Source organism: Thalia democratica, chromosome 8, assembly GCF_965202585.1.
Source record: "Thalia democratica chromosome 8, ktThaDemo2.hap1.1, whole genome shotgun sequence".
Taxonomy (NCBI): domain Eukaryota; kingdom Metazoa; phylum Chordata; class Thaliacea; order Salpida; family Salpidae; genus Thalia; species Thalia democratica.
In genome coordinates this window covers 29385745-29400582 of record NC_139172.1, presented here as the reverse complement: position 1 = coordinate 29400582, position 14838 = coordinate 29385745, and the positions used below count along the sequence as shown (strand labels likewise).

The following is a 14838-nucleotide window of genomic DNA, read 5'->3' as shown; positions in this document are numbered from 1 at the left end:
AGGATTAAGGTTGAATTTCTCTCAAAACTGTAAGTTATGCACTTCCCTTTAGGTTCGCAATTAAAGCAAGGTACGCACTTATAGTTCGAAGTTCGAGCCTTGTCTATGTTCTTATTGTTTTGTTTAAGTTCATAACTGTTAAAGCACGAAACAGTTGCCTTAGATAAGATGCACTAATGCTAAAAATCAGAGTGCGTGCACGGCTTTTTATTCAACAACACAATGTGTACTTCGAAAAGCATAAAACTCCTTGCCGTAAACTACTGATAAAATGTTGAATCATCGATTTTTTTAGTCTAAGTCAACAAACAGTTTAATAGTTTCATACAACAGTGGTACTAAAAGCTTATCTTTTAAATATATGAAAATATGTATAGTTACTTATGTAAACAGTTGTTTTAAGTTTAATTTTTGTTTTTTTGACTTTTATGTATTTGCAAATTTTATATTTAAGACTAGAAAAGAGTAAGTAGAAACTAAATAATAATATAACTTATGGTTAAAAACTTATGACAAAACAAAAACGCTAAACTTTTATTCTAGAACCACTGAAAAGTTTTATTACTTAATCTAGTTTGTTCTTTAAAAAAAATAAGGTTAACGAAAGTTTCCAAGATTTAATAACAACCTAGAAAATTAAAAGCAGAAGTACAGTAACTTGCAAACTAGGTACGTACTTTGAACACGACACAAAAGTGCGTACCAAATTGGCAGTGCGTACCTAGGAAATTTTGGTCTTTAATTAAATACTTAAAGCCTAATAAAATCATAACAAAAGCTAATAATATTTACAAATGAATGCGAAATCCCCATAAACTTTCATCATAAAGCTAAAACATACTTACTGGAAGTATTTTAGTAGTCATGAGTATTTATTTTAAATATATACTCGTAAGTAAGTATTTGTTTATATAATTTAAATATAACCCACAAATTGTCTAAATCTATCTTTTATTTCGTTGTATCCTTAGAATTAACATATCACGTGTAATTATGTAATTACTAATTTTAAATAGACAAATATTTGCGAAAATATTGATCGAGCTTTTATTTAACTGTGTATTCTAAAACACTAGTATAGGGTTCTAAAACTTATTAAAAAAAAGCAAAAATAAAGGTCTGCTAAACCCAAACGACAAGCTACACTAACAGACTTGTTTTCAAAAGCATATAAAGTTCAAAAGTTATAAATAAATTTCAATTGCAGTGTTCTTTATTATATTCTGTCGTTATTTTATACGACATTTTGTTTGTGCTTCAATCATATGGTATGTAAGTGTCAATTGAAATGTTCGTTTATTTCGTTAATAGCGCTTTCTTATACGCTTTTCACGTTTATGTTGCGATCATTGGGTACGTAAATAATAAATGCACTGTCCAATGTTTTCGTTTATTTAAGTTTTGAATAACTTTTTAAGTGTTTTATGCTCCTATGTTATAATCCAAAGGTTTGCAAACTTAAATTAAACTGTTAATAGTTCTCTTTAAATGAATAAATTTAAAATATATGTTATTTTTAAACATTGGATTTTATATACAGTTCGTAAGTTAATAACTTATTTTTTGGTTCCTTTAGTTTGAAATTGTTTTAATTTAACACAGAAAAATTTATTTTTAAATACAATACTTTTGTATAACTAGTTTAAGGTTGGTTTGCTTATTTTTAAACCAAATAAAAACTGCTTTTGAACACAGCGTTTTTCGGCTAAAAAAGGCGTACACTACGGGCAATTCGTACCTAGTTAGCAGGTAACTATACTTAGTAAAAATGAGAACCTTATATATAATGAACTGTAAATAATTTTTTTGTTAAAAATTCAAAACAATGAGTAAAAGCTGATGACTTTACACACTTGTTTTTATTTTGAGAGTTGAATTAAATTAAGTTTTTCAGTAGTAAAAACAACTTACATAAATGTTTTATTTGTAAACATAAATAAAAACAACATTATCTTAAAACAAGTTTAATGAAAAACAGTGCAAAGATAAGCAATTACCTAAATGATTTAAAGAACAACTATAGAAAAATTTATAAACACATTGTTAAGTAATCTGACTTAAATACCTCAATAAAAATATTGGAAATTTGTTTAACAATTATTTAGAAAAAAAGTAGTAATGTTAAGAGAGAATGATGTCGACAAACATGAACTTTAGAAAAAATTAGCATTGTGTAAAACAACAACAAATTACATTTTAGGCAAATCAATTGTGTAATAAGAATTTATCCAATCTTAATGTTAAAGAAAAAACTAAAGATTATTAAGATGTATAGCATACAGACAAAAACATTAAAAATACTACATTAATCGGTTTAAAAATATTTCTAGACTACTAGTTTGATTAAAATTAAATATTTTAGATTCCAAAAACCGTGTCCAAATAAAAATATATTAAGCATAAAATGTTACCTACTCAAACAAAACAAAATAAAACTTTTTTTAAACATTTTAATTAATTTATTACTAGGATATAAAAAAAATAAATATCTTCTTTAAAAAAATCACATTTGATAAATAGTTGATAAATGATAACACATTTATATCAATTGTTTATTGTACGAAAAATTTATTACAAACAAAGTTTTAAATTTTCTAGGTTTTTAGAAATTCGTCGCATAACAGAACTTAAGAATCTGTAAACATTCTTTTTAAATAATCCATTATGTATTAAAAAACCAGTATATAAATTTAATAAACATTGCAAGATGATTTAGCAGCACTTTAAATTCGTTAAAATAATCAAACACCAAATTTAAAAAAGTATTAACTTAATAACTTTAGTAAAAATTAAACCTGCCCAGGCAATAACGCGAACAGTTTTCTATATATTTGAGTCTATATTTTGATTAAAATTAAATTGTTGTAATATTTTTCAAAACATTTTTGAAAATAGTTCTACATCCACGTCTCTGTTGAAATGCACAGCTTCCCTGTTCTGGGTAAGAAAAATACGGCAGGAGGTTTTCACGTCACAGAGTCAAATTATTTCTTGATGAGACAAGATCGTACACAGCTTCAGCTTTAGCGTTCCTTACAGGTCAAACAACTTTTTGTTTTACAACCACCCAACTATTTTCATCATAACTTTACTTCAGTTTTTATCAGCTTTTAGGGGGTACGTTGGGGCGGGGCCCGTTGAGGAAATACGTCATCATTTCCCCTTTCCCCTTCACCTTGACAAGACCCCTGGGTTCCAATTCGAAACCCTTGGAAGATAGAAGCTTGTACATCTCCTCCGGCACCTGAACAAAATATAATATAAATAAATTAAAAATAACATTACATGTAAAAAGTTATAAATACACTTTAACTATTTTGAAATTTATTTTCACCATTGTTTCTTTATTAATTTTACTTTCTTGGACATTGTACTATTATATACTATATATATATATATAATTTTTGATACTACAAACTTGTATTTTATCAGCGACGCCGGTACTGTCCATTCTACTAGCAACGTTTACGGTGTTTCCCCAAATGTCGTACTGTGGTTTATCCGCCCCAATCACCCCGGCAACCACCTTTCCCATATTTAACCCTGGTTAAACATAGACAAACTAAAAATGTAATATAAATAACCAGAGTGTTCATATGAAAATTTCAAAATATTTTTACGTCTGATTTCACAAGGGTTTCATAGAATAAGCGGTATTGTCTAGTTTTCGGCGCAATTTTAACTTTTAGAGTAAAATAACTAGTGAAAGGGTTAGAAATTAAATGAGTCATTAATTAGAAAAGGGGTATTATCCAATAAAAATGGCGATTCAAAAATTGACTTTGGAAAACCTTGCATTTTAATAATAATAAAAAAATTCAAAAAGTAATGTTTTTGAAGACTGATAATTTATTTGAATAATTTAAATTTTCTAATGAATTGATAGAAAAACAAACCAATTCTGAAAGTGATATAATAAAATGATTGACAGTTGATGTAAACAACCATTTCGTTTACAATAAGTAAACAAACCAATTCTGAAGGTGAAATTATTGAAGGACTGATGATTGATGTAGGCCAACTGATGCTGCAGTCTCATGGCGAAGGTTGCTAGGCAACATATGTGGGACATACCCTTTTGGTCGTGGGTGGAATCATTCAACCCTGACGCCGCCATGTATGTCGATCCTATTGTTTTTATTTTTTCCACCTGATAGAACTCCTCTTCACTTATTATCTGTACAAAAATTATAAAAAGAAATTCTTAGAATTTTAAATGCATAAAAGTGTGACTCGTACAAGTTCAAACTGTTTTATACTAGTATCAATTTACTTTTGTTTACCAAAAATATTATCTGTGTATAAGACTTGTATGGACCTTGTATGTCTAATTACATAGTCGTAAAGCAACTTCAAATTTGAATTCTTAAATTTTAATAAATAATTAACTTTAAGAAATTGTATTTAATCTAGAGCTAGTATATTAAATATTTATTTAAAGTCAAACATAATTCTAATCAAACTTCGTAGATTCTTTAAAAGCCTACAGTACAAAATGTATACTACTACTCTATTCTTGTCGTTGTTACTCTATATTTACTTATGTAATAAGTTTTGGTACACATGTAGTTTTGTTTGATTAGAACAAAACAAAGTTGTAAAGTATGACCACTAAAACTATACAAAACTCAAAGGAAGCAAAACATTTGTTAAGTAAATAATCAATTTATTACTTAGTTACATTTCTTAGTACCTAATGGATTAGTTATTAAGTAATAAACAAACTTACAGTATCAAAATCAGCGATGATTTCGTTGAGAAGTCTGAGACACTCAACACCTTCGTTGTTACTTTCCAATTCCATGTAAAAGTTTGAAAAATTAACAATTGTTGCAAACATAACTGCCACACACTCACAATTCTGACAGAATAACTCGTCTGAATTCCCTCTGTATGTAGTGTTATTTTTCATTACTATTAAAGTTTATTAGATTTTAATACTTTTATACTTAGTTTAGAAAGCTTAAATGTATGCAAACTTTATAAAACATACGTTAATTTTAATAAATATTTAATTCATTAACTTTAGTTTAAACTAACTTAATAAGAAAACTATACATTTCTATTTGTAAGTTTTGATACGAAGATTAGTAACACTTGTCTGCTTTTTAGATATGTATGCAATTTAATATTTTTTTATTTTTTAGTTTTTCTACCAACTTTAAAAATAATGTTTTTGTCGTCTTTATTTTTTAAATAAACTAAACAGTTAAGAAAATATAAAACAGAATTATATATTGCGAAATATTACACCAGTTATGTTCAATAAATTCATTAAGACAATTAACTTTGACCACATGTAACACTGTTGTTGTCAACCATGTAAACTTTAAGAAGCTACTATTAAAATTATAATTGTTAAAAAATTAAGTTGTCACTTTTTGTTAGAGAAAGAGAATTGAAACGGTTTTGAATAATGAACAATTTAATTGTGTAAAGCTCATAACTCAGTTAGTTTTTCCAAGCTATTTTTTTTTCGATAAACTAATATTTATATATGCTTTTGTTACAAAGCTTTAGTAATTTTTTATTATTGGGATTATTCGACGCATATTGAAAGTGTTGATTTGATTTTTTAGCAAAAGCATCAAGTTTTATTTGAAAAGGTGAAGCTGCTACAATTACTCAAATTTTTAAATAAAACTAACACTATCTTAATTTTGAACATATTTTAAATATATAATCGTAGCATACACAAAACAGTTTTAGCTACTTAAAACTCGGTTTTGCAGTAATGAATTGTTTTCCAATCATGTGTTAAGCTGTTAAACTATACAAACTTACGGTTCTCTTTCAAGGAAGTATCTAGCCACGTCAACAGGTAATATATTGTGTAAAAGTTTTCTATTATATGCTTGTTTTTTCTGTACATCTTCTCTTTCTTCTGCTGCCTATTACACAAATAAGTGAGTAATATATTAAGAACATTAAAGAAATTAAGAAATTATGCCTAGTTTTTGATTAATTCCTCATTTTTTTAAATATTTTTAAATAAGTTAGAGTTCAATTCTACTAAAGTCATTGAAGTGTATCTCCTAACTTAAGTAATAACAATCAAACAAACCTGTTTATTCCACAAATAGTCAATTTTAGCAGTTTGTTCAACCTGCCTACCTTGAACATAAATAGCAGCAATAAATAAAAACAAAATAATTGGAGTCATCAAAACAAGTGATCCCACCTGGTTTGTCTCATCATACCTGTTGAAATAGTTAAATTTTTGAATAGTTAAATAGAAAATTAATTTGTTCATGGCAGAAAAAATTTTTGAAATAAAGAAGTATCATTGAAATTAAGGTTTATTTAAGGTTTGTACATGCTTCTTGATTACTGTACATAAAGTTAGAATATATGGATGACTGTTTATATAACTATTTTCTAGTTTTAAGTTGTTGAGTAAAATAATTCTTGTTTCAAGTCCTTGTTGCAAAAACAACAAAATTATTATTAAAAAAATATTTTAACTTATAGTATTAATGAAAAAATTATTTAAAAGTCGTGGTTTTTTAGGTTTTAATAACAATTTTATTTATAATACTGATGAAAAAAAGTTGTAAAGTTATTAAACTATTTTGTAATCCTAAGCTTAATATCTAATTTATAAAATAAAACAAACATGAAAGTGGCCATGTTGAGATCGTGGGCGTTTTGAAATAGCGACGGGTTTACCATTATGACGTAACAAGAGTAGATTATAAGTTGGGAGAGGAGAAATACGAGTTTCCCATGGCAACAAGTGTTTGATGACGTCAGATGGATGCAAGACAGGAAAGACAAAATCAGGCAGTAAGTGAAATACTGAAAAATTTTTTTATTTAATATAGAAAAATATAAAGATTAAAATAGTTAACTTAATTAACAAATATAGTGAGGAAGATTTTGGTTGTTCTAAACAAGTTTATTACAATTGTTTTTTTTAACTAATGTTAATTCAGCTGTTTAAATATGTATTTAAAAAATGTATAACTATTTAAACCGTAAATAACTATCAAAACTGACTAACAAAAAAGTTACTAATACTAAAAGTTTATAAAAAATAACTAAATACTTATTTAAACTACTAACTTGTGGAAAATCGCAAATAATTTCAGTTTTGCATTCAGGTCTTCCTCCAATTGAGTTCACCTGCAACTTGAACTTTTCCCTCAACAAATCCAAGTATGACGTCATAATTGGGTCGTCATAAGGTGACGTCACTGAGGTGGGTCTGGTGAACTGGGCCCTCCCCGGTCCTGCGGTCGCCATGGAAATTTGCCTCGCGGCTTCTGATTGGATGTTGGTTGTCAGGTTGGCAACGCAGTCGGCCAATGAGACGCTCGTGTTTAATCTGAACTGGAAAGTACTTTATTTAAACAACATTTACTTTTGAGTTAGACTATAAAATGTTTAAAAACAAAATAGTACGTTTTTTGTTTAAGAATAAGTAATACTTTAATCATATTTGTTGTAGACTACAGAACAATTTAATAAAAAAAATATTTATGTCGGTATACAGTTTTCAGCTAAAAAAAAGTGAAACCAAATTTGCTTTGGATTGTTAAATGTTTTTGAAAGAAGAATTGAAGTAAAATAGAAAACACACAGCTAAATTTATTAAGTTTACATACTAAAAAAAAAACTAAACAAAAAAACTACAAACAAAATTTATCAAATAAATACTGAACAAAGTTGAAGACAACATCTCTCAGTATAAACTATTACGAGAAACTTGAACTTGAAAATATTTAGCTTAATTTTGCTTATTAGTATTTAATATTTTTTTTGTATATCATATTTAAAAGAAACAACGGTAGCAATTGAACTTAGAATAATTATAAAAAAAAATTATAATTAATAAAAATAAAAGTATAAGTTTTTTTTAAGTTCAGATTGACGTTAGTCGAAACCGCAATATTTTAGCTGTAACTTGTTAAAGCGTAACGAATATACGAAATAAAAAACTAACGAGGTTTGCCACGGACAATGCGGACAAGAAAAGGGAAATCACCAAACATACAACCAGATAAATTCTGTTTCTATTCACGGTTGTGGAAATTTTTATACTTTTCATGTTGACTTCTACTGAAGAACTTTTCTTGCTATTCTACAGTTTTTTTTTTTTTTAAGTCTGATAGTTTTAATAATTTTTAATTTTTAAACACTTTTGTTAAAACTATCTTAAAACTTTTATAGGTATAGTTACAAACCAATTATCATTGCTTTGTGTTAATTAAAACAAGCTTGTCAATTAAGTTTAAGCTTCAGTTACGTTACCGTTGTATTAACTTAGTGTTCGATTTAAGCTTGTACATCAATAAAAGCTATTATCCAAAATTTCTATTGAAAAAAAACTTACAACGTATCTGAATGTAAGTGAAGTTATTATAAGTAGAAGGGTTGCTCCACATAAGCTCAATGTTATTATCTTGTCTCTGCAAGTAAATATCAATAATGAATTTTAAGTCGTAGTATTTTTGGCTTTTTATAATTATTTAAACATTTTCAATCATGCATTGATGTATCAGGTACTTCATTTTATTGTTGTAATTTATTTTTCTTACCTAAAACTAAATAAAATTATGTGACAATTGTTTTGAAAACTTATGTCCACTAAAACATAATCTTTTACAAGAAAACAACTATTTTTGCTAAGAACGAAAAGTAACAATGGAATAGTTTGAAATAAAATTTCAATGAAACTAACACTGGTAAAATTAGAAATTGTATTCCAACAATGCAAGTGCAAATAAAAGCGGCAAATAATGAAAATCTTGTGAAACTCAACTTTTGTTGATTTGAATATTCCTGTTAAATTGGTTTTTTAACTATACCTACTTTAGTTTTACAAATTTAAATACTTTTTGACAACTAATAGTTTATTGTTTTATTTTAGTTTTTAAATTTCTTATATAAATATTTTTTCTTATAAGAATAAACTATTACATTCTACTTTTTCACCAATTCAATAAATCAAAACTATAAAGCTAAAACTAAACTATATTTTTTTTCTTCTGTTATACATATTGTTAAAATCAAATGTTTTGCTTGAAGTTTAACCGAATACATTTAAACTTTTAAGAAAAATTATAGTTTTTTAACTTTGCAAATACAAAAGATAGTCAAAAAAAACGAAATATAATTTCAGTAATTTGCTGATATTTTGCACACACAAAATTCCCTTTATAATGTAGACAGTTCATTAAATAATTTAATTGAGTTTGATTCAATAAAAATTAGATTTTGGCGTTTTTTAGCTGATGATATAATGGTTTCGATTAAAAATTCATATTTTCAATCGAAAAGTTTAATTTGTTTTGGTATTTCTATAAAAAAAAGATAAAACATCAATTTCTCTTAGTTTTCCTATTTGTTCTACTTAATTGTTCGGTTAATGACAAAATTTTTGCTGGTTTTAAGTTGTAAACCTAGTTTAAATATTTATTTTAAAACTTTCATAAGAACTTTTCTAATTTGTATATTTTTAAAAATCAGTGATTTGTTTAAATTTTTTTAGTAAGTTTGTTAAAAAGTCTACGTGAATACGCAACCATTTTATTCTAAATTACTAATTTTATTAACCTTTTAAAAACATCTTCCATTATCATAGCATTAACTTGAAGTAATATCTAATGAAAGTAGAACATGTCCAAATACTTATGGTGTTATAGACAGTTTTAGAATAATGAATAATAGAATGTACAATTATCTTAAAAGTAAACCCAACTTGACTTTATCAAAAAGTTTATTTTACCGATAAGTTCAATTCGAAAAGGAAAACTTTATTTGAGTTATTTTCTGTTTTAAGTTGTTATCCTTTATATTCTCCCATATCAAAATAACTCTGTGTGTGTAGCGTCACGTGCTACTTGCAACAACATTGTGAAGTATAAAATTGTCAACAAGGACTAAGCACAAAGTTAAATTGAGCTAACGTAGCTGCTTTCATAGCATGAACTTACTTGACCAAAAAACAAACCCTACGTTCAATTCAAAAAGAACTGAGTTAGTTGATATTTTTTACAGCGTATTACCGTTAACTGTACTAGTGTTACTTACTCTAAACACTTCATCTTCTGAACAGCAGTTGAACTGGCTTCCCCTGTCGATGTCCTGGAATCCGTTTGAACCAATTGCCTGGTTGAGAAATTCCAGAACTTCTCCGTCAACTAAAACCTGTTTGTTTGATTGACCCAACACGTCGTCTGCGCCTACACTGGATGCAAAAAGTTTTTGTTCAGGGTTTGTTGAAAATATTAAGCAAATAGTAATTAAATAGAAAAATTAAAAGGTTTGCAGGTTTATAAGGTATAAAATTTTAAGCGTAACACGATCTTTTTTTTTTGTGGGTTAGTGTGTTTCCAACACGGAAAATTTCAATGACATAGCATCATTTCAATACAAACACTTTTTACCTCTTAAACAATTGTCAGTTTAGATTTCACAAACATTGTGTACACTAATATAGTTTAAAAACTGTTGTTGGCCTTTATCAATTTTATTTTCAAGCTGTTCTATGTTGCCTACCTTCAAATGTGATTAGAAGTGGTTTTATTTGTTCTTAAAACGTAATTATAAATAAAGCGAACTTTATTCTAACCGACAAAGACCACATTTGATGTTAAAAAATGCTAACCAAAAACAAAAAAAAATGATCTAGTAGTTTCATTGATTTAAGTTTTTAGGGTGTTTATTTTTAATTTGTATACGTCGATCGACTTTGAAAGTATACATAAGCTTAAATTGTCTAAATTTTTTTAATTTTTATCCATACTGTTGAGAGACCAATCTGCAGTGTTATAAAATCAGTAGAAAAAAAAATATCTTTTAAGTTGATTCTTTTTATTTTGTAATATTTTTGCCACTCTTGTATACATCTTGAATACATATAAACTAAGTTTTGTAATGTTTACACATTTTACTGTTTTGTTATAGTAATATAAACTTGACAATGTAAGTAAAATATTTGTTTTTTAATTTTGTTTAGCATATGGTTAACTATTGTCTAGAGCTTCATATGCTGTTTTGTATATATAAAAGTTACTCGAAAATGGTTGTATAAGACTCACAGCTAAACTGTTTATAAAGATAAAAACACATTTCAACCAACATGTACAAGTACTTAAAAGAAAAATAATTTGACTAAAATACAAGTTTTTGATATATATTTAAACTTAAATTTAAATTATAATATTTGATTTAAAATTTGTTTAACTCTTATATATTTTTTTTACCACACACAGCCACTAAAAAAATGTTTGCATATAGTTAAGTTTGATTTTATTTTAAACTTCCTAAGATTCTTACACTATACATAAACTTTTTCTGCAGAAATCAAATAGTTTTTTTACTAAAGATTACAGATAATATCCCAATATACTAGTTTTATTTACTTTTAAATTCTAGTGGTTTTATAACTGTTCGATGTCATATTTAATAAAAACTGTAATTAAGATACAAACTGTTGTAAATAAAATAAACTAAAAAGAAAAATAAAATTTCAAAACTGCTTTTTTAGCTATTACTTGTAGACAAAGTGCTTTTGTGAGTTCCTGGTTTTATTATGACGTCACAACAACTAACCCGATGATTTCGAGTTCCTTGTTTCCCCTTTTGCCCCTCTTGTCTCTTCGGCCAGAAAACTTTCTGTCCATTTTCGAACTTCCAATATGAGAAGAGGATGTTGGCATTGAAGCCGTCTGTAAAATTAAAATAAAATTTTAAACTTCCAAAAACATTTAGTTTTGTCTAATGAGATAATGAATGTATTTCTGCAAACTTTAAACATGTTACAATAGTGAGTTGATGTGTAATACTGTTTTGCTTAATAAAACGTCTAAAATGTTTTTCCAAACCTTGTTTGCAAGTTTAGTAAAACGATTATCTGAATCTTGTTGGTCATTTAAGATTTTTATTGAAAACATCGTATGTCAATTGTATGTAATTTTTAATCGCATGAAATTTATAACAAGAAAATTTAAAATTTAAATTAAACGTTAAAACATCATTGTAAAAACAGCGTAGTAATTCATAAAATATTGCAAAGCTCATTGTAATATTTCCTCGACCGCATACATTATTAATATTAATGCAATCGTTCTTAAACAATAAACAAGATATAACTTTATGCCATGTGTCCTACAGAATCTGTATTTTTAGCAATGTTTAAGAAATTTTTAAATAGTCGCTTAAAACTGTAAGTTTTTTATAAACACTATATAAACATATAAGCTAAACAAACTTCTAAGTATTTTTAAATTAATGTTTTATTGTGCTAAAAAACCCATTACTTAGAAAAAAAACGATGTTTCAGTTGATTTACTCTGAGTATAACTTACCGATGTATAAAAGATTTTGCTCTATAAACTGAACACTATACAGACAAATACAGACCTAGTTTTGTTTTCGATAGAAATGTTTAGAAAATTTTGTTACTTGCAAAACAGTTTAATTGTTTTTCTTAGAGTTAATGTATCTTTGCTACAATTTGTGGATTATTATAGTCGAAAATCTATATGAGTATAAACTAAATAAAAACTCAAATAAACGTTTTCTTTTTTTTTCTGTCCGACAATCAGAAATGTTTCGATGTTTCTTTCTTTTAGATAAGAATCTCTTTCATGTCCGAAACCCGGTTCCACGTCATAATCGTCGTTTAAATAACCCAACGTCTCTTTCGTTATGTGGATTCGACTGTTACGTCATTAATAAACTTTTATGTCATTAAAACCAAAGATTATTTTGCGCTTTTACAAAAAGTAACTGCGAAGAGAGAATATAAAACTAATTGTGGGTAAGACCAGAAACATTTTTAATTTAAATTGCTAAACTATCATTTTGATGACATTGAAAATTTTAGTTATTTTGTTCTTAAATATTAATTTCTGTTTTCAAATAAAACAACTCAAAAATTTATTTGTTAACAACAGAACGTGTTGAATTAATTTGATTATGACGTCATACCCGGCCATGCCACCACTTTCCATGTGATTGGCCAATGTGGCATCGTTGCTCCAAACATCAAACTGCCACTTTTTGAGTCCCAGAACGCCGCAGTGAACCCGACCACTGTGAATGCCGACTCTCATGTTCAACTGGGGAATGCCCGTCACTTCTCGAACTAATCTGTTCGAGTGGATTGAATAAGGTCGATAGAGTTAAACAACTAAAATACTTGAGACTTGAAAGTATGTAAGGTTTTTTGTTCCTTCTACAAAGTTTAAGTTTCGGTGTTAGCAATTATAATAACGCTGAATAGGTTGCTACTTAAAACATATTAATTTATCGTTGCAATGCAAATAATGCATTTTGAGCATAACATTATGAAATTGTTTCCACCCACATTTCAGACTTAAATAACAAAATGCTTAATAAAGCTTTTACTGGACAACACCCATCAATTCTTGAACTAGTCTGTGTGGGTGAGTGAAAGTTTGAAATTGTATAGCATTAAGTATAAAATATTTAACAACTAATAACCATAAGTATAGCTCAGGTTGAAAAGTATGTATTATTTTGTAAACTTTTTTTTCATGCTTCATACCAAATTAACATCGTGATGATTATATACTTGTTATCTAACTTTTGTCTAAATAAAAAAAATATATAAAGGGTAGTTTCTTCTGTGTTAAACCTTTTTTTGAAAAGAAGAATAGATTACAGGTTTAATAAGTAAACATGTACAACAAAATGTTAAAAGTAAAAAACTTCAGCTACAACGACATATCACAAACAACCTTTAACGAATTAAAAACACCAAACATCAACTTACGAAATGGTGTCAATCATGTCAAGTCCCATTTGCACGCATGACTGAGCATGGTCCGGTCTGGGTTCAGGAAGTCCTGACACGCAATAATAACAATCTCCCAATATCTTAATTCTGAGGCAGTTGTTTTCCTGATTGGAAAATAAAGCTTAATTTAAAGGTTAATAAACATCATTATAATGGATATATTTATATATTTCTAAGAACATAAAATAAAAACAACTAGCTATATTTTACAATTTACACCAATAGGTATTTAAAAAACTAAAACGTTTTTGGTACTAAAAGTTGTTAGAAAATTAGTCTTTTGATGTTTTTTATCATTAAGCGAAGCATTTTATTTTCTTTATTGTTATATCCAACTTACAGCAGCTAACTTGTCAAATCTTCTGAACAACTGATGGAGAGTTCTTACAAGGAAGGCAGCACTACATTGAGATGCCAACAATGTAAATCCTTCAATATCAGCAAACAGTATACTGTTTAAAAAATAACATTATATAAAATGTATCGTACATAAGACAGTTATTTTTGTAGTGTTTTTAATAATACTTGCTTATTTAGTTAGAAAAATAAATGTCTCCCAATACTAATCAAATTTAAATATACTTGATAATCTAACCTGACATTTGTGTATTTTTGAATGTATATTTTATGAAATTGTTGATGTTCCGGTTTCGCTTGATCGATGTCAGCTTTCATTTCCATAGCAACATGACGTGGCAACACTGACAACAATAATCCTTCCTGTGTGTGATTTATGAAATATTGAAGTGTTTTTGAATGTTATTATTTGAAAAGTAAAATTTATAGAGTTTGCATTACCTTTTACGTTGTTTATAAAAATTCCAATAAAAACATATGGTATTAGCACGTACTAACTAAAAACAACCAGTAATTGACAGACTGAAGAAAAAAATAATAATTTTTAGCTTACTACTTTGTACGTTTGTTTGATCAAATACAAACTAGTTTGAACTCGCTTATACGAACAAATGTGAACAGTTCTGTCTGCTAATTAATGAATTTTTTTATTATCAACTTGCAAGTTTGTACTAGTCAAGCATTTCTGTCTGATTCTATAAAAAAATAAA

General features: G+C 27.2%; 1 protein-coding gene across 1 annotated transcript in view; it reads right to left on the bottom strand.

Annotated features, from left to right (window-relative positions):
- Positions 1 to 2636: 2636 nt before the first annotated feature.
- The window catches only part of LOC145842137 (adenylate cyclase type 6-like), a 36855-nt gene continuing 24653 nt past the window's right edge, over positions 2637 to 14838 (bottom strand). Inside the window, exons 10-27 of the mRNA XM_082949527.1 lie at positions 14367 to 14491; positions 14112 to 14223; positions 13748 to 13875; positions 12940 to 13101; positions 12525 to 12669; positions 11560 to 11675; positions 10036 to 10192; positions 8684 to 8784; positions 8336 to 8411; positions 7946 to 8083; positions 7066 to 7332; positions 6617 to 6798; positions 6065 to 6200; positions 5785 to 5891; positions 4730 to 4889; positions 3973 to 4177; positions 3419 to 3543; positions 2637 to 3244 (exon numbers count right to left, since the gene is read on the bottom strand). Coding sequence (XP_082805653.1) covers positions 3104 to 3244; positions 3419 to 3543; positions 3973 to 4177; positions 4730 to 4889; positions 5785 to 5891; positions 6065 to 6200; positions 6617 to 6798; positions 7066 to 7332; positions 7946 to 8083; positions 8336 to 8411; positions 8684 to 8784; positions 10036 to 10192; positions 11560 to 11675; positions 12525 to 12669; positions 12940 to 13101; positions 13748 to 13875; positions 14112 to 14223; positions 14367 to 14491 — 2583 coding nt within the window. The 3' untranslated portion in view covers positions 2637 to 3103. The remainder of the gene's footprint in view (positions 3245 to 3418; positions 3544 to 3972; positions 4178 to 4729; positions 4890 to 5784; positions 5892 to 6064; positions 6201 to 6616; positions 6799 to 7065; positions 7333 to 7945; positions 8084 to 8335; positions 8412 to 8683; positions 8785 to 10035; positions 10193 to 11559; positions 11676 to 12524; positions 12670 to 12939; positions 13102 to 13747; positions 13876 to 14111; positions 14224 to 14366; positions 14492 to 14838) is intronic.